At 38.7% G+C, this 20,318-nt stretch overlaps 1 protein-coding gene across 2 annotated transcripts in view; it reads left to right on the plus strand.

Moving 5' to 3' along the window:
• RAD18 (RAD18 E3 ubiquitin protein ligase) overlaps nucleotides 1-20,048 on the plus strand; it is a 101,865-nt gene extending 81,817 nt beyond the window's left edge. For both annotated transcript variants that reach the window (XM_055342659.1, XM_055342660.1), the window contains 2 exons: nucleotides 13,439-13,501; nucleotides 17,803-20,048. In XM_055342659.1, coding sequence (XP_055198634.1) covers nucleotides 13,439-13,501; nucleotides 17,803-17,911 — 172 coding nt within the window. In that variant the 3' untranslated portion in view covers nucleotides 17,912-20,048. The remainder of the gene's footprint in view (nucleotides 1-13,438; nucleotides 13,502-17,802) is intronic.
• The last annotated feature ends 270 nt before the right edge of the window (nucleotides 20,049-20,318 follow it).

A 20,318-nucleotide genomic window follows, 5' to 3' on the forward strand; every position in this document is an offset into this window, starting at 1 on the left:
TATTTTTATTGGTGAATATATACTTGTAAAAGTGATTTCACTAATGATTCTCCAAGAACAACGTGAAAGGACAGATAGTTTTATCTTTTCTCCAGTATTCATTGCCAAAGAATATTTGCTGTTTAACAATATTTTCTTTTACTCTCAGGGATTCATGTTAGCACCTTTTGGGAGTTTTTATTATGCTTTTTTGTTGGGTAATCTGATGAGTTTCTTTAGAATAACTTTGTTTTACAATAAATTCTTGATTTTTCAGCCTTCTGAGTCAATCCCAGGTGGGAGATATTTTTTGTTTTTAGCGAATTCATGAACTGCCATTATACAGAGATCCTCTGTAAAATTACTTTGAGCCCGGAGCGCCTGAGTGGCTCAGTTGGTTGGGCATCTGCCTTCGGCTCAGGTCATGATCTCCAAGTCATGGCTTCCTGCTCAGTAGGGAGTCGGCCTCTCTCTCTCTGCCCCTCTCTGTCCTGCTTGTTCTCTCTCTCTCTCTCTCTCTCTCTCACAAAGAAATGAAATATCTTTTAAAAAATTACTTTGAGCCCTTCAATTTCCAGTATCCTGAGAGAAGTTTTAAGTTATTATTACTTGTGTATCTAAAATGCTTATAGAAACTGGCATTTCCTTCCAGATTCCATACTTACCAAATGATATCTTCACTGTCATAGATCACAGTAGTGTCTGATCATCACCCAAGGTTTTGGTACGTTGACTATAGTATTGAGTTTTGGTTGGCATGACAAGTGAATACTTGGATAAAGTTGATGTTTTTCAAGTATGTTTTCCTTTTTTAGTTTTCAGACATCTCATAAACTACATACAAATTCTTGTTCCATATGCTTCTGGATATATTTAGCTTGATATATAAAACTGAGATACAATCTTCAGAATTCAATATTTCATTAAAAAAAAGTAGCTGATAGTGTATTTTTCAGAATGCTTTGAGAAGAGCAAGTATGAGACTTTGAAGAAACTACCAGTTTTTTCTAAATGTTAGTAGGCATGCAATCTCTGTTTTGGTTTAACTCTCCCAGACCCCCAACTGTGGACAGCCTGGTAAGAGCTTTCTGTAGTAAAAAAAAAAAAAGAAAAAATTCAAAATCAGAGTCCTTGGGATGCCTGGGTGGCTCAGAGGTTGAGCCTCTGCCTTTGGCTCAAGGTGTGATCCTGGAGACAGGGGTGGGGGGGTGGGGGGGAATCGAGTCCCACATCAGGCTCCCTGCATGGAGCCTGCTTCTCCCTCTGCCAGTTCTGCCTGCTTCTCTCTCTCTCTCTCTCTCTCTCTCTCTCTCTCTCTCTCTCTCTCTGTGTGTGTGTGTGTGTCTCTCATGAATAAATAAATAAACTCTTTTAAAAAAAAATTCAGAGTCCTGTTGGGCCTGTTCTGGTGAATGAATTTGGATGGAACAGAAGTATATAATTTACATATCGTGCTATTGTAATTTTGTATTTTTATTTAGTTGATCAAGTTTATAATTTGTTAGAGTCACTTTGGAAGTTAAAATCAGAAGTGACTTTTTCCCCCTGCTTTCTCATTTTATACTACCTTTGCTTTTAAATCCGAGGAACAGATACATGAGGTCTCCTTGGAAACCTTGAGAACCTGGCGAAAAGACACATTAGGATAGAATATAAACATTTTCAGGTTAGAAGGTAATGCAAGAAGTCACTAAAAATAGTAACTTCATACCACAGGTGAGGAAATAGAGGCCTGGGCAGGTGAGGGGACTTATTCAAAGTCAGTGAATACAGTAGAAGCCAATAATTCTCAGCCCAGTTTCCACACCCTTCCCGCCCCCCCCCCCCCATGACAATGTGAGTTATATCAGGACTTTTGTCTCAGGCACCATTGCTTCCTTTGTTAGTAGCATTTTAATGGAATTGTTCAAAATGTCATTTAGATCTAGAATAACCATATGTTCTGGTTTCCCTGAAATTGGCTCATTCCATTTCTCATCCTGGCGTCATTATTAATAGTGTGCTCTTGTACTCTCCAGAGTGTCTGGGTTTAGATGATTGTACGGTTGCCTTGTTAGAAGGACATGCAGTGTTAATTTGCACATGTTCTCTGTTCTCTTTATTCCCACACGAACAGTCACATTCTGGAACATGGGTACATATAAAATCGCTGATTTTGCTTCCTTCTTTGATTTTAACACGTGAATAGTGCACACTGTTCTTGTATCTCAGAGAGATTTGAGTGTTAAAACATAACAGGCCTCAAATGCAGAAGGTTATTTTTTAAGTGATTCTACAGAAGTCAATTATAGAAGCCTTTAATATTGCATTAATGTGTGCTGTAGTATGCTTCTCTTGTCCTAGTAAGCACATTTTTTAGAATCATTTAGAATGTGGTATTAGAGTATGGGTAATAGTACAAATTAAAAATTAAAAATATATATCTGAACACTAAAATTTGGTGTGACAGTTTTGGAGGGCTAATTCTTTCTCATGCACTAGATCATTTAGTCTAACAACTTCATTTTACTGGGAACCGATCACAGGGCAGTTCAGTGTCCACTGCCTAAAATCCAGCAATGTGAGGTAGTTCTCAAAATCTTCTCCTTGAATAAATCACAAGACTAGAGTTTTATCGCCTGAACCTTGACTTGATGTTGGGTTTCTGTGGCTTGCGTGGTTGGTATTGGCCAAGCTTCTCACATTTGCATGGTTAAGTATGCTTTCTCAGAGTGGAGGCTATGTAGAATTTGGCCTGCCTATGCAGAAGACATGCTCGTCTCATTATAACTTCAGATCCTTGGTCCCTGTTATCAAGGAAACTTGTAATCAAATGAAAGCTTCTTAAGTTGTAGAGGAAATTTTCATCTTTGCAATGTTGCTTGTCTTTTAGTTCATTTCTGTATAGGAGTTAAATATCATAACCTGTTACTATGATCTTGTTATTCTTCAGTATTTTTTTTGTTTGTATCTGTCATTATACTGCTGACAATATATAGAATAAAAACAAAATGAAGCATTATGGTTTTGCCCCCCTGCCCATTTAACTTGAGAGTTTGATTCAGTATCTAGTTGTAACAGTGAAAATTTTGCTAATTAAAAAAATTTTCCCTTACATTAGACTCTGAGTTGATGTCTTCTTTTGTTTCTTAAGTTTGTAAAAGCATACATGTTTAATTATATTTTGAAATGAGTTTTTCCTGACAGCCAAGAGGACTCCAACATTTGGAATTAACCAAATGTCCTTTTATTTCTCTTTAAACAACAACAACACGCATTTCTTCACTTTTTATAAAAATTTAAAGAGATTGACCTAAAGGTCTGCTTCTCTCTTTAAATATAGTGTTTCCTAATCCTTCTTCTTGGCACGCAGAAAACGGGAGTATTTGTGTGTCATGAAGAGATGATGCTGGAGGACAGAGGTGCCTGCCATGGCCTTCAAAATTATTTTGGCTATTTTTAGGTCCTTTGCATCTCCATATCAACTTGTCAATTGCCATAAAACAAAAGGAATTTTGGTTGAGATTCATTGAATCTTTAGATCAATTTAGAGATCAAATGGTTTATCAATATTGATCTGATCTAGGTCTGTTTTATATGCTTTAAAAGGATGACTCCAGATGTTGTGAGAATAGATGGGCGTGGGAGGGGTGGGCTAGAGGCAAAACAAGAATGGAAAGGAGACTAGTTAGGCTTCTGCAGCAATCCATTCACCCATTGTGGTGGGGTGTATCTGCATAATAATAGTGAAGCTAGAAATCAGTGGGACTGGGGATATATTTTGGAGGTAGGAGAGGCAGAACTTACAGATAGATGGTTTGCATATGGTGATCAAGGAAAAGCTCAACTGTAAGGATGAATCCTAAATTTTTGGCTTTACCAACTGGTAAATAGTTGTAGCAACTTAGTGCTTGTTCTCAGTTAAGCATCGGATCAAGGCATGACCAGCAAGTCATGAACCTTAAGGCAGGTTCATCAGTTGGGAGTTGGGGTAGGGTGGCAGATAGGTGATTTAAGAAGGCAGGAGTCTTTTTGAGAATGGGAAGCAGAATATGCCAGGTAAGTATTGTAGGATTGCCTGGTAGCAAGGATTGCCTATTTCAGACTTGTGGTCAAGAACTTTAAATTTAGTTAACAGATAAAGTCAGATAAATAGATGTTTTGGGGTTTCTTTCCTGCCATGTTTAGTTGCTGATGTACAGCTCAGAGTAGGTAGTTAATTTTGGTTAGCCAGAGTTCCTGCATTAATTATAGAGGATAGTGTGGGATACTAGAAAGAATCAGACAAATTTGATTTTAAATTGCAACCAGAATTAAAATTAAGATAAATATAATAATACATGCTTTGGAAGTCTCTCTCATCAACTGAGAAAATGTCAAATATGTAGCTTTAAGAAAATAATGTTTAACTTTCATAAATAATAGAAATGTTTTTGACAATGAAAAAAATATATGCTACTACTTTTTCTTAACATTTATAGAGGATTAATAGTACCTTTTTTAAAAATAGTAAAGAGTAGATAGGCTTTTTGAGCATCTAGAGACTGAGAAGGAAAGGACCCACGGACCTAGGAGAAAAATGGACAAAAGTCATGAACAGAGATGGTTTGCTGAAAGAGAAATGCAAATTAAATCCAATTCTCACCTGGTAGGTTAGCAAAAAATCTGGACATTTGCTTATATACCCTGCTGTAAGGCTGTGGGGAAAAAAGACACTCTTTTTTATTACTGGCTGGTGCCACATAATACCATTCTTAAGGAGAGGAATCTGATGAGATCAACTGAAAGTACTATTGTTTTGCCTTTTTAGCTGGTATTCAATGAATTTGTCCTCCAGATTACACCTGCATGCACAATGACTTACATACAAGGTTATTGGTTGTTTACATAATAACAAAAGCCTAGAAACTACTCAAGTATTTTATCACTGGGGCTGGTTGATTAAACTATAATACAGCCACACAATAAAATACTGTGGTTGTTCAAAAGACAATCTCTGTGTGCTGATAGAGAGATTTCCAGGATAGATTTGTAAGTGAAAAGACCATTGTTCAAAACAGCATAGATAGCATGGGTTTCCTTTCTAATGGGAGGGGGTGAGGGAGAAATGATGTATACTTATATTTGATTTTGCATAAAGAAACACCAGAAGAATAAACAAACTAATAAGTGATTACACTTTGGAGACAAGGAATGGGTTGGCAGGAGAGTAAGGACAGTGTGAGACTTCCCAGTGTACATATTTTTATGTGATTTTGAGGTTTTTTTTTTTAAAGATTTTATTTATTCATGAGAGACACACAGAGAGGCAGAGACATAAGCAGAGAGAGAAGTAGGCTCCCTGCGAAGAGCCTGATGTGGACTCTGGGATCATGACCTGAGCCAAAGGCAGATGCTCAACCACTGAGCCACCCAGGTGCCCTGTCTTTTTTTTTTTTTTTTTTTTTTTGCGCCCTGTCATTTTGATTTTGAACCTACAAATATGTTGATCTACTTTAAACAAAAAGAGTCTGTACTCTTTAAAATAAAGTTTTGGAAATCATTGTTATCTTCAATGTTATATTAGTATAAATTGATTAATGAAGTTTGGTGATGCAGGCAGTAAGACAAGACAAATATATTACTGAGATTTTGTAATTTAGAGGGCATTGGGATTATTGGAAAAATTGCTAAATAAATTTGTTTATGTTTCTGGTCAAAAGAAAACAGTATCTAAGGAAAACAGCAAAGTAACTAAACCATAACATATGTTTTGTTATAATTCAGTGATATCTTGTACTTTTAAAAATCTTCATGATTGCTTTTGGAAGGTTGACATTACATTTGGATTTTTAACTTTTTAATGAACTTAAATGTTACCACAAAATCTTTTTCTAGTGACATACATTACTGTTTTGTACTTTATTATAGCCATTTTTCTGGGAGTATTTATGAACTTCAAAATACTTCTGAAAGCTAAATAAATGATTCACCATGTTTCAGGTGTTGATTTTTATTTGTTGAAAGTTTTTAGAGATATGTGGGAACATAGAATAGTTCTTGCACATATTTTGCATTTCAAAAGAGCTTAAACTAGGTGGTAAATGAGTCTACTGTCCTTTGAATGAATGCAACATTGTTTTGGGAGGAATGCATCTTCACCTAGATATTATGATCTCAAGTTCTTGAAATGTATGTGTGTCCATGAGATCCAGGTACCCAGCAGGCAGTCGTCTTTGTCTGTGGGAGTTCATCTCAGTCATGATTTTCTGACTCTAAAATGATTCTGGGCACGTGGCCGATTGTCAAATTTATATCCCTGGGCTTCACTTGCCCTGCTGACAAAATGGAAAGATGTTTTTTTTTTGCCCTGGTAACCTCCCTCCCTGGGTGATTCTAAAAAGCAAATGAGATAACTGTATGTTGTGAATGCTTTGTAAATTGAACTTAACCTTTGTTTTATTTATTTTTTTCCATAACTTTAGTTTTAGTTAAGGTTTGCTTTCATTTTTTATTAAGGATTTACCATGTATTACTTTGAGCTTTGCATTCACATCCCTGTTTTGGTTTTCTATTTTTTACTTACTTTATTGCCTCTGATCCTTTGTCCATCTGTGGGGATAAAACCCAAGGTGCTAATGAATTTAGGCTGATGCACGTAAGCTAATTACTACAATGGTTTGTAGAAGTAGTTGCTCAAAAAAAAAAAAAGGTCGTTTTTGTCATTGTTAACATTGAGTTGTTTCTTGTTTGAATATGGGACATTTTATTGTTAGCCCACTACTAACATATTAGATGTAGAAACTACTGCTTAATCTAAAATAAGAATGGATTACTAAAAATAAGTGTTTGAGGAAGGATTCATGGTAGCTGGCAGCATGTAGGTTTGTACCTTTGTCTCGTGGCACTGTGTGCTCTCCATTAGTCCTACAGTGGTCTGTTCTTATGGAGTTTTTGTTTTTGTTTTTGGGTTTGATATACTCAAGCATGCTCAAGTTAATGCCACAATTATGAGAAGAGATGGGGCGGAAGGTAGGGAGTAACCACAGATAATAGAAAAATCTCACTTGTAAGTAATCTTTAATCCACAGGATTTTTATAGCAGATGTTTGCATTTTTTCCTACCCCATGGTACCCTGTGTACCTGCCATGCTGGATAAATAACAAATTCTGATGAATTTGCACCCTGGTGTCATAGAAACATTGGAAATCAAAGATTAAAATAGAATACATAGTGATCAGATTTCCTGGCGCAAGTGGAAGCAGAGTGCTGAGGCAGTTATTTGTGTGATTCAGACCCAGATTTGTTATTTGAAAATGGAAGCTTTATTTATTGAACACTTACTATGCTCTAAGCTCTATGCTAAACATTCTGTATGTTATATTGATTAATCTTTAAAATATCCCTATGAACTGCATGTGTTACTATCCTGACGTTATAGGTGAGAATATTGAGACTTGGGATGATTAAGTAACTTGCTCAGTGTTCCACACTAAGTGACAGAAACAGCACCAAAACTCGACTCTGTTTGATGCTAAAATGCTGTGATTTCTTATACTCTGGATAGTCTTATCAGTCATATCATTTTGAGAGGTATTAGGCATCTTACTTTCCAGCTTTGGTGATAAGATCTTGACTAGTAAGATGAAATAATATGCTGCAAAAGAAATACACAAAAAGTGTTTTCCTTTGCCTATTAAAATGTGCTATCTTGTAATAGAGAATAAAGGAGTAAAAAAAATTATAGAAAGCAGTTAGGTGCTGACTTCGGTGCAATTATAAAATCTGAACGTTCAGAGTTGATTAGATGGCCTTATGGCGCGATGAAGGATTGCACGAATTCGTGAGGTTTCGATGAAGGTTCATATTATTGACCCATAAAGGCGCCTAGTTTCCACGATGGATAAAAAAAACGGACATCTATTTGTGTCTACAGAGACATTTTAGACAGAAGGAACCTTACAACTGAAATAAGCAGGTTGGAGAACTCCATTTTTTTTTTGAACCTTAAATGGTTCAAAATATACCTAAAAAACTAAGACCTTTGAAGACAATTGAGGAAGACACAAAGAGATGGAAAAATATTCATGTCTATGGTTGGGCAGAATTTAATATTGGTGAAAATGTAATGTTACCGGGGATTTTAACGTTTAATGCATACTATCAAACTACATGGATTCTTTCAGTTTGACTTAGAACAAATTCTTTCTAAGATTTGTGTGGAATAGAAAAGACCAAAAGAGGGAATTTTAAAAAAAGAAACCATATTGGGGGCCACCACAATGCCAGATTTAGGTTGTACTACAAGTAGTGTACATCAAGACAGATGCTTGTATGGACAAAATCAGACATATAGCATCAATGGACAGAACAGAGAACCGAGTGTACATGAACTTAGTCAAATAATTACGATAAAGGAGGCAAGACGATCCTCTAGAGAAAGACAGTCTTTAATTAATGTGTGGAAACTTGGAATCGATGAGAAGAATGACACTGGACTCTTGCACATACACAATAGATAATCAACATAGATGAAAGATTAAATGTGAGAAAGATTCATCAAAATCCAGAGGAGAATCTGGCAACCCTTTTTGTATTGGCACTAGTAAGGAGAAGACAAACAGTGTTGTTCTCATTATTGGGGAATATCGAATAATTAGCGAAAGGAAATATAGGGAGGGAGAAGGAAATGAGTGAGAAATCTCAGAAAGGGAGACAGAACATAAAGATTTAACTATGGGAAATGAACTAGGGGGGTTGTGGGAGGGGGAGGAGGGTGGGGGGTGGTGTGAGTGAATGGGTTGGGCTTGAGGGGTACTTTGACGGGGTGAGCAATGGGTGTTATTCTGTATGTTGGTAAATTGAAACAAATAAAAATTAATTTTAAAAAAAAAAAAAGCACAGTGTCACAATCACTGCTTTCCAGAGATTCACAGTTCCCATCACCAATATCCTCCCTCAGCACTCATTTCTATGATTGGGCAAATTCTTGTGTTCGTCATCCTTTCTGATTCTATTTTATTTTTCCTTTTCCCTTTGTCCTCTGTTGATTTTTAATTCAATATACATGAAATCATAAAAAAAAAAAAAAAAAAGAACGGCAGTTTGGAATGATTAACAAACCAAAAACAGTTTAGCTTACACTCCTGAAATTTTGAGCTGAAAATAAAGATTTTATAAATGGTATGAAAAATTAAGTGTCAGTATTCTAAATAGATCTAAATCTTTTCTGAACAGAGGTTGGGAATTCCATAGAATTCAAGATTGGTATTTTTGCCTATGAGTCATTCTACAGAATAATTTCTGCTCTAGCCTGGACTGATGGTAACATCATGAGGAACAGTTTAAACACCCTTATATAGCGAGCTGTGACTTTCATGTATCTGAGCTTCTTAAAGCATGATCTACCAGAATGTTCCAAACCCAAGTAGAAGAGGAGCTGAAATTTACTCTGACAAAGCTCTTGTGAGAATTAAAAGCTATAGCTGTGTAGGCTCATACATGCTCTGACCTCTGGTATACCAGAGTGAGTAATTTGTTTTCTCCTATGGAGGAATTCTTAGATGTCCTAAAAGTATATGAAAAGAATTTTTGATCTTCAAGGCATAAAAATGAGTAAGACTTCAAAAATATGAATTCTATCCATAAGGAAGAGATCTGTTGAGTGTTAATTTTAGTAACATTAACTGTTGTGCCTAGTAGTCTGTTGGTAAAATCCTACTTGTGAAGCTGTATATGTAATTTCAAAACTGTGTTTTTTAAGTAGAATATGGTAAGTACATTACTTTAAAGTAACTTTTTAAAAAGGAATGAACAAGTCTATCTGCTGTTTTAATTGTAGTATTAACTCTTAGTTGTTTTTTGGGGTTGGGAGAGGGGCAGAGAGAGAGGGAGAGAGAATCTTAAGCAGGCTCTATACTCAGCAGTGAGCCCGACTCAGAAGGACTTGATCTCATAACCCTGAGTTCAGACCTGAGCTGAAATCGAGTCAGATGCTTAACCAGCTGAGCCACCCAGGCACCCCAACTGTCAGTTTCTTAGTGGTGACTAGATTCAGATTAGGAAATCTAGCAGATAATCCTGAAATATCACTGTAGGTAAACTTCAGACCTCCCAAACTTTGTCATTTAGGTTTATGACTAAGCTGGGGTGAAAAGAAAGAAGTTGGGGAGCTGGGCACTGTGGCTGGTCAAGGGTGTTGAAGTCACAGAGCAAGAGGAGATTGCGAACCACTTTTGAGGTGTGTTTTTTGTGAGCCTCCTCTACCATCTGTTTTCACTGAGATAGTGTAGCAAAAACCACTTAGGTTTATGTCACTAATGTACTGCAAATATTTTCTTTTAACAAATCAGTGATTTCTCCTGGTGATTTGAAAGGCCCTGGGTAAATTGACCACAAGACTACTAAGTTAGTTGACAGGCCTAGCTGTCCTGCTTATTTAGCTGAACAGGAGGGATGCTTTGTAACCTAACTGTTTAAAAAAAAAAAAAAAATTGTATGTGTGTTGGCAACAAGCACACTTTATTTCTTCTAGCCCCGTGACACCTACCAGGACCCAGAGCTGCATGACCACCCTTTAACCCTCATTCTCTTAGTCCATGGATTCTCCATAGTGGATGGGACATACTTCTTGGTAGTGAAGAGGTGGGATGGCAAAAACAAAACAAAGCAAAAAACCACAACTTTCCCCTCCAAAAAAAAAAAAAAAAACCTTACTCTGTGTATAAAGCATATATATGCACACAGACACATACGTACAATATATAAACATACACACATTACATTTCAGTATTAAAATCTCATGGAGGGATCCCTGGGTGGCACAGCGGTTTGGCGCCTGCCTTTGGCCCGGGGTGCAATCCTGGAGACCCGGGATCGAATCCCACGTCGGGCTGCCTGCATGGAGCCTGCTTCTCCCTCTGCCTGTGTCTCTGCCTCTTTGTCTCTCTGTGTGTGACTATCATGAATAAATAAATAAAATCTTTAAAAAAAAAAATAAAATCTCATGGAAGGGCAATTATAAAAAAAGAAAAAGTCTGAGGATCCCTGGGTGGCTCAGGGGTTTAGTGCCTGCCTTTGGCCCAGGGCGTGATCCTGGAGTCCTGGGATCAAGTCCCACATCAGGCTCCCTGCGTGGAGCCTGCTTCTCCCTCTGCCTGTGTCTCTGCCTCTCTCTCTCTCTCTCTCTCTCTCTCTCTCTCTGTTTCTCATAAATAAATAAATAAAATCTTAAAAAAAAAAAAAAAGTAAAAAAGCAGGCAGCCCGGGTGGCTCAGCGGTTTAGCGCCGCCTTCAGCCCAGGGTGTGATCCTGGAGACCTGGGATCCAGTCCCAGGTCAGACTCCCTGCAGGGAGCCTGCTTCTTGCTCTGCCTGTGTCTCTGCCTCTCTCTCCCTTTCTCTCTGTGTCTCTCATGAATAAATAAAGTCTTTAAAAAAAAAAAAAAAAGTAAAACTCCTTAGGTGGGGGATGAGAATGAAAAAGGTTGAGAAATGCTGCCCTCACTGTGTCCAGGTAAAGAAGAGTCAGTGATGGTATCAATGTAAGAATAGAAAAGGGAAAAAAAAAGTTATATTTAAACAACTTCAGTTTACTTTATAAAGTTGTAGTAGTTGAAGTAAGGAATAACAGAGGTTGGGATGTTGGGAGTGAAGAGGTTAGATTGCTTCTGTGGGAGTAGAGGTGACAGTGGATATTAGCCCTCCCTAGTGAGTGGCTATGAAGGTCTCTCTCTTAGGAAATTCATAAAGTTGGTGAAATCTGCCTTGTGTCTCCTTAAGGACCTTCTGCTTTTCTCTCTTCCCTCCTAATAAAAACCACATTTAGCTAGCTGTTTAATGGGAAAGTTTGTTTTAAGGCAATTTACACTAAGGTGAAAATTACCAGTGATAAACGAATGTTGTATTTTTCTGGGGCACTTGCATTTGCACGGGGGTGGGGTGGGCACCCTCAAATGTAGAAGAGCTAGTCGATGTTTAGGTGCTCTGATACTTTAGATCAGTGCTTCCCAACCCAGGGACCTGAAGGAATGATTTGGTGGGTCTGCAGGAGCACATACATATCAAGAATCATTTTATTTTTTATTTTTTTTCAAGAATCATTTTAGACATAAAAAGGGTGTCTCACAAATGCCGGTACTACCGTTTTTTCACTGACACTGTAATGAATCAAATATAGACTAAAAGTATTACTAAATTTATAATAGTTTATTATTTATTTTCTTAAGCCACAAACACTAAACGTATTACTGCTACCCTATGAGGACTCTTATCCCGAAATGCCGGAGAACCACTGAGCTAGCTCTATTGGAGGGTCACTACGCCTGCTCTGCGAATGGAACCACCATACACAGGCTGTCATACACATGAACCATAGTCAGAAGGGCTCCTGCATCTACCTCCTTGAGAGGGTTGGGATTTGAGGGGCACACCTTGAGTAAAATATTTGGCACAGCAGTATTCACTGATTTTTGTTGCCGTGTTTTGTTCATGCAGCACAGGAAAACGTTGCTTCAAAGTGATTTGTCAATAGCTGAGAATGATTCATTGGCACTTTATTCCCCATAATTTTTAAACTTTGGTTTTCTGAGTATTGTTAGAAAATGATTGGCACAAACATGCCCAAACTTATTGTTTCTTACCTGAGAGAAAGTTATTCCTTTGTTTTAGCCATTTCAACCCTGGGGTAGTGACTCCAGTTTTTGAATTGTCCCATGCAATGCCCTTCACATTCTTTGTCTTGAATGCCTAAAGAAATGGTTTTTCACTATTGATGTACGTCTTTTTTTTTATTTGGTAAGAATTTATTTGGGTAAGAACAAGATGCTAAAAGCCTTGGAACACTTTTTCCTTTTATAAAGAAATAATACGTGCCCTCTTTAACCTTATTTACCTTGTACCCTTCACAGACTAAAGATTACACAACACTTTAATTTGTGTTGTAACAAATTCCAGTATTAGCACAGTTCAAATTAATTAATTTTTACTTTACTTCGGTTGCAAAAGAACTAAAAGTCACTTAAGAACTTAATGTTTTTTGTGAATGTCATTACCAGATAGTAGTTTTTAAAACACAATTTGATCTTTGGTTGCCATGGGAGATTAAAAAGGCTTGTGACTATTCCATTTGAATGCAAGTTTTATGGTGAGGGATTTATTTAAGCCTTAATGATTTGTTTTCTTTATTTTTGTATTAAGTTTTTTTTACACCTTTACTGAAGTTGATGTATAATAAACTGCAAATATTTAAAACACAATTTGATGAGTTTTGATACCTGTATACAGCTATGAAATCATCTTCACTTTCAAGATGATGAACCTACTCCCAGAATTTCTACTTTGTAATTCCTTCTTGCCCACCCCCTGCCCCCTGCGAATGATCACTGGTCTGCTAGTTTGCTTTCTGTCACTGTAGATTAGTTTGCATTTTCTAGAACTTCATATAAACAGAACCATATGGTCTTTATATTGTCTGACAATATTGATGTACATGTTCTTTTAGTTCCAGTTCAGACATCATAAGAGATCTTCTAGAAGAAGAGGAAGCCTGGGAAGCATCACATAAGTGAGTTCTCATCATCAAGAAATAAGTGTGTACTTTGAGAAATTAAAATTCTGCATAGTTGATTTTCAAACATAAGAATATTTGTGTTTTCTGATTTAAGAGAGTAATAATTCACACACGTGAAGGTAAAGATTTCCAGTTTACTACTTGTTTCTATACATTTTTGCTTAGAAATGGAAGCCTTGGGCAGCCCAGGTGGCTCAGCAGTTTAGCGCTGCCTTCAGCCCAGGGTGTGATCCTGGAGACCCAGGAGCGAGTCCCACGTTGGGTTCCCTGCATGGAGCCTGCTTCTCCTTCTGCCTATATCTTTGCCTCTCTCCGTCTCTCATGAATAAACAAATAAAATATTTTTAAAAAAATAAAAGAACTGGAAGCCTACTCTAATACCTCTGGTCTCTTGTCAGAAGTTTTTCTAAAGACAGATTGTTCCAATAAGAAATTAATAGTGTAGCCTTAAGCACTGGTTCAGTTTTAGAAAACTTCCAGTCCTTTCCTAGTTGTTCCCAGCCATAAGATGTATTTAGTGTAGAATAAATGCAGTTTGATTTCTTCCCCTGTTAGCACTTAAGAATCCATCCAAGAAATGAGAATGGTGGAGGGGACCTATTTTAGGTCCCACTATTAGGTAAAGAGGAAAGGAACAGTGCCAAAGAATTACATTTTCATTCATCTCCACCTGCAGGAGTGATCTGTGGCTCTGTAGTACAGCAGAGCAGCTTTGTTCCACTGTAATTTTGTGATTACATTTCAGTGGGCCCTCAAAACTGCCTACCATATTTACTGTTTCTGTGATCATTTCTGTGGTTCTTCACAAGGATTATACCAAACCTTAACCTCTTTCCAGAGGCTGCACCCCTAGCCAGAGACCTCTTCTCTTCCTTTGTAGACAGTATAGAAGCCATTATATGGGAATCCTCATCTTTCCAACACCAAATGTATAAATCTGCCTATATTTGTACATATTTTATTCCTCCTTTTATTATAAAATAATAAGTCAATCTCCTTTTATAATAAAGGGATGTCCTGTCAGAGGCAAATTCCTCCTCTCTTATTCCTACCCATTTGTTAGGAACTTTATCCCTTCTCCCCTTCCCTTGTCTGGCAACCTCTTCCTCCCAACTATATCTTTCTCCTTGGGCTTTCAGCCTACTCAAATCTTTCCATCCAGGCAACAAATAACACCTCCCTCAGTCTCTCCTCTCACTCCATCTCATCCTGCAGCCACTGTTTTGTCTCTCCTTCCTTTCTTAATGGATGATCTCTGTCTGCCACTGCCTCTTCCATTTTCTCAGCCAGTTCCATCATTCGTCTGAAGTTGTTTTCACTAGTCATTGAAGAACTCCAGGTTGCTAAATCCAAAGTCAAGACCTTCCTTGACTTCTTAGCAGGTTCAAAATTGTTGATCTCTTCACCTTTTTAAAAGCCTCTCTGAGGCTTAAAGAGGTAAATTTCCATCCCAAGGTCATTTAGCAGCAAGTGGTATGTGATGGAGCTAAGATTCCAACCAACGTGTCCAAAGTCAGCTCTTTAGACCATTAAGGTATGTACTGTCTTTCCAAAGGAGGAGAGGTCTACTGTGCTGAGGTTTTATAGCTTCATAGCTGAATTTCTGGGGGGGGGGAATGGACAGTGCTGTGTCTAGGGAAAGTATTATGAGGAGGTTTTTCAAGCCAGTGAGGTATTTGGTGGTTCAAACAGTAACATTTTATGAAAGTTTGGGATTTTGACTACTCTCACCTAAGCATTACTTAACTTTGCATTTTGGAAAAAAGGTCACTGCTTAGCTTCCTCTTGTACCAGGAATCACTGACACCAATGGCTACAACACGTTGTAGCCAGAATTCCTGCACCCCAGCCCATTCTTGATACTGATGGCCTCCAAAAGTTACCATTTTAAGAAAGCACTTAAGACAAATCCCATCTATTAATATTCATGGATTATAAATGTTACAGCTAGAAGGATCTATGTGCTCATCTTGTCTAACTCCTTCATGTTATAGAGAAGGAAGCTGGGTTCCAGAGTGCTAAATTGTTCAGGTCAAGATCCACAGCCATTTAGTGGCACTGCCAAGATCAGAATCCAGGCCTCCCAACTTCAGCCTAGCATAGAATAGTTCAAACAACGTTATGCTTAATGTAGCAGTAGAGGCAGAATCAAGAAAAGCCTCCACAGCTTTACTTTTCAACAAAATTTGGCAATTCTACATCTTAAGCTAATAGGCCTGTTTTGTGGTACCACAGGTGGTGTATTTGAGATGTTAGTCCTAGAACATTACTATTTCAGTTCCAACACATTCTCCTAATTCCATAAATGATTGAGAGGTTCTATTAGCAATACAGTGCTTCATATGAAGCAATATTTTCATGAGCAGCAGAAAAACAAAGTTTTCTACAGATTGGTGTTGTTTTTTTTTTTGTTTTTTTTTTGTTTTTATTTATTCATGGAAGACAGAGAGAGAGGCAGAGACACAGGCAGAGGGAGAAGTAGGCTCCATGCAGGGAGTCTGACGTGGGACTTGATCCCAGGACTCCAGGATCATGCCCTGGGCTGAACGGGGTGCCAAACCGCTGAGCCACCCGGGCTGCTGCCCTGATCTTGTGTTCTTATGTCTGTAAATATTGGCTCATTGTACTGTTTTGAGTTATAAAATTTATTTACATTGAACAGGATGAAAACAGAAAAATGGTCCTGACATATTGTTTCATGTTTCTAGATTTCCATTTTTTTTTAAGATTTTATTTATTTGACACAGAGCACAAGCAAGGGGAGCAGCAGGCAGAGGGAGAGGGAGAAGCAGGCTCCCTGCCAAGCAGGAAGCCCCACTCGGGGCTCCATCCCAGGACCCTCAGATTATGACCTGACCTGAAGGCAGATGCCCAATTGATGGAGCCACCTAGGTGCCCCTAGATTTCAGTTTTTTAAATATGTAAAATGTGAGGAAAATCTGTTTGCCTCAGAATGCCTAAGAGCCCCTTCTCTCCAGAGCTGCTTGCCCTCCACTGTCCCCTCTCTCAGTGAATGGTAGTGTGGTAGCCTGCCCATTGTTCAAGCCAGACACCCAGGAATCATTCTCCACTTCTCATTAACTCCAACCTTTCATATTCAGTCAACTGCAAAATCCTATAGGTAAGTGGTACTCAGGCCTAAATATGTATTACAGACACTTGAAGGACTTGTTAAAACACAGATTACTGGGCTTTACCCAGTTCTAAGAGTCTGGCTCAGTAGATTTGGGGTGGGGCCTACTAGTTTGCATTTTTAACACATTCCCAGGTGTTGCTGATGCCACAGCTGGCTGCAGGCCCTCTGCTCTTCCCTCCTGCTTCCTGCAACAGCCATCCAGCTTCCTCTCTGCCTCTAGTTGTTCATTCTGCTAGTGAGATCTGAGACACATTGTGTTCTCTCTGTTGGATTTTAAAGTTAGGGACCTCTGCCCCTTCTCCAGAGACCGTAGATCTTTGCCTGATTCCCCTGGGCCAGTGAGTTTCCCGCAGTAGTTGAAAGCTCTTACTCATAGGAAAGAAACAGTCCCAAGAGGAGGTAGGGCTTTCTACCTGACCCTGTCACCTCCATTTATCAGCTTTATCCTGTGCCAACAAAATGGACTCTCCCCAGTCTCCCACCTTGTTCCCAGTCTTTCTCATGAGCGCTTGATAGAGGCTCCTGGAAGAGGTTGCCAGTGCATGTGGACTCTCCTTATGTCAGGGGCCTTCAGAACTAGCCCATAGTTCAGAATTCATTAAAATGTTAGCTCATTAAAAAAAAAAAAAAAAAGTTAGCTCATGTCCTCTTACCTGGTTGTACAACAGCCACCTTTCTCCAGTTCTGTGTCAAAAGTGAGAGAATTTGTGTGGCCCACCTTTCTTTGGTGGGGTTTTTCTTTCTTTGGAATTTTGTTTTCTTGGTTGCCTTACAACATCAGCTCTCAGGATCAAGAAAAAATTGATCTTGTTAGACTCTGACTTTGTCTTAGGATAGGAGCACTTTTTTTGGCGGGGGCAGGAGGGTACTTTTCTTCCTGTTACGTGAAATAAAAAGCTATTCTAGATTTTGATTTGGAAGAAAGGGGTTCAATACCTGCTTCTGTCACTTATGGCCTGTAATCTCCACTCAGTCACTGTTTTCTGAGTTATAAAATATGTATAAGAATAACAGTAATAATTATTATAGATTTACCAGAGTAGAAAACTGGAGGTTTAAGTGAAATTGTGCGTGTGAAAGCACTTGTCAACTAGAAGCTGCTGTAGAATAATCATGAACATTATGTTCTGAAATGCTGTTTCCTTTTTTCTGTTTTCAGAAATGATCTTGATCTTCAAGACGCAGAAATGAGTCCAGTACAAAATCGTCGTACGAGGTCGTCTGAGAATGCTGAGATTGAGCCGAGCAATAAGAGGAATAGGAATTAGCGAGGGCTGTGCTGACTTTTCTACTCTGGTGATTGGAGTGTGGTACTTTGGGTTGCTACACAGACTTCATATTCATAAATGCCCAAGTGAAGGTGTTGACTTCTCAATTTGATGGTTTGGCTGATTTTCATTATTTTTGCCTTTCCTGGGAAAAAAAGTTATAAAACATCCTCACTTGGTCAATTAAACCCTGTCTCTAAAACATCTCTCTCTAAAAATATTGACATCCCCAAGTCTGCCAGCTTTGCAGGATATATAGACATTTTGGCACAGAGTTTTATAATGGTTTTGTTTCTAAATTTCAGGATATCCTTAAGGCATTCTCCTTTTCCATGGAGAAACTAACTTGAGAAGAAGATTCTTTTCAACCTCTCTATCACAAAGAGCATCTGAGGAGTTAAGAGCTTTTGTATTTTTGCAAAGGCAATATGTCATAAATCACCTCTTTGGTGCATGTCAGCCCCTGATGCCTGGATGCCAGCATGCCTGTCACAGCATTTACATGATGGTCTGCCCAAGTTTAATGTAGTCATTTGTCACTTGGAGTAGCATGTTGATATCGAAACTAAAAATCACAAACACTAACTTAGAAACAAACATTGGGTATATTCTTAGGAAATGGCACTTCAAAATAATATTAGTCTTTTTTTTTTTCACTTGGGTAAATCAGATCTTTAACACTCTGAATCTTAGCTATTAAACAGAATGTAATAAATGAATTTTGTAAATGAATAGACTGTACCAATTTAAAATAATGTCCTGGAAAAAGTGTCTTGTGAATAGTTGAGTACAAGCTACAAATCATTGGAAAGATTTGGTAAGAAATCTTTGGACAGTGCAAACTCCACCAGTTCCCAGTTCCATCCAGAGTTCCTTAAAGCCTCTCTTCAGCATCTCAGAGCCAGCCCTCTCCACCCCTGCCCCCACATCACTCCCAGCCCAAACACATCAGCTTTCAAATAACATGACAGCACACATACCAATGTTAAAACAATAAATTTATGAATGTGCCAGAGACTTTTGTGACTTCCCCTTTCCAAAGAATGTCTCCATTGAATTTGGCTTTTTTGCTATGCTTTCAGGTTCCTGGATTATGTGTGGGGTCTCATTATGACTTAGAGTTCAGCATTTTCACACTTAAATGGACATTTGTTTTCTTTTGAGTTCCTTGAGCTTCAAATGGTTATGAAAGTAGTAATTACTACTTTAATTGCAGCTGCAAAAAAAAAAATCCAAACAAATATGAAAATCTAATTGGCTTTATTCAAGGATTTATGAATCGGGTAGCATCCCATTTACAAGTAGAAATGAACACTGTACAAAACAGGTGGTTTTTAATGGCAGAAACAGGGTGGAAAGAAGGAAGGAAGTCATTAGCAAGAGAAAAAAGGATTGCTGTAGGCAAGGTCACCTTTTGGGGGAAGGGTAGGTCTGTCATGCAGATGACCTCATTAATATTGATCAGGAAATTCCAGATTGACTGGTTAAAGTCATTCCTGTAATGCAATTAAGTTTTGGTTGCTGTTGTGGAGGCAAGTGGCTCCATTTTGGGTCAGTTATTTCTTTTCCTTTCTTTTTTTTAAACACAGCAAAAGGAGTTTGCAAGAGAGTAGTGTCAGGTTTAATCCGATTGGTAGTGAAATGAAATAGGCCAGGCAAAAGTTGGTCGAGGCAAGCTTTTAATGGGACATGCCCTCAGGTTCCAAGGCCCACGGGAGGGAAAGTGTGGGGGAGCCGTGGGCACGGGAGGGAAAGTTGTGCCCAGGGGAGTACAAGCAGGCTTTTTAAGGGGGAGCGGTAAGGGATTGTGAGTCTGTAAGGTGATAGGTATTAGGGCATGTTACTGGTGGAATCGGAAGGGGCCATAACTGCTTATGCCCTTATATGGGGTCTGGGTAAGGTATGGAAGGTATGGTTCAGGTTTCCTACATAGTGTTGGACCCTGGCTCACGGGTGCCAACGTGGCCCGGTGGACGCCCCAGAGACCCAGACCCCAGACAGGCAGATGCAATTAGCAAGAGGGTTTATTGAACGTTTACGCAAACGGGCTCTCCGCCTCCGAGGAGGAAAAGAGCCCCGATTAGCAATTACAGGTATCTTTTAAAAGGCAAAAGAAAGAAACTGCCTAAAGACAAAAGAACCGCGGGAGTCGCATGGCATCCAGGTTGATTTCGGGGAGGGTCAACATGAACCTATTCAGGGACATTCCAATCAGGGTGTGGGGGGGGCATGGTTTTCTTATTGTAAACAGAATGCTTTTAGTTGCTAAAATTTCAGGAAGACGCCTGGATGGGCTGCCTCTGGATTAGGGCTGGCCCTACTTACAAGGGGGGAGGTTTCTTCAATAGGTCCTGTCTCCCCCTGATGATGCGTCTTTGGGTGGTCTGCTGGTGATGGGGAAAAAAGT

Source organism: Nyctereutes procyonoides, unplaced genomic scaffold, assembly GCF_905146905.1.
Source record: "Nyctereutes procyonoides isolate TBG_1078 unplaced genomic scaffold, NYPRO_anot_genome, whole genome shotgun sequence".
Lineage (NCBI taxonomy): Eukaryota > Metazoa > Chordata > Mammalia > Carnivora > Canidae > Nyctereutes > Nyctereutes procyonoides.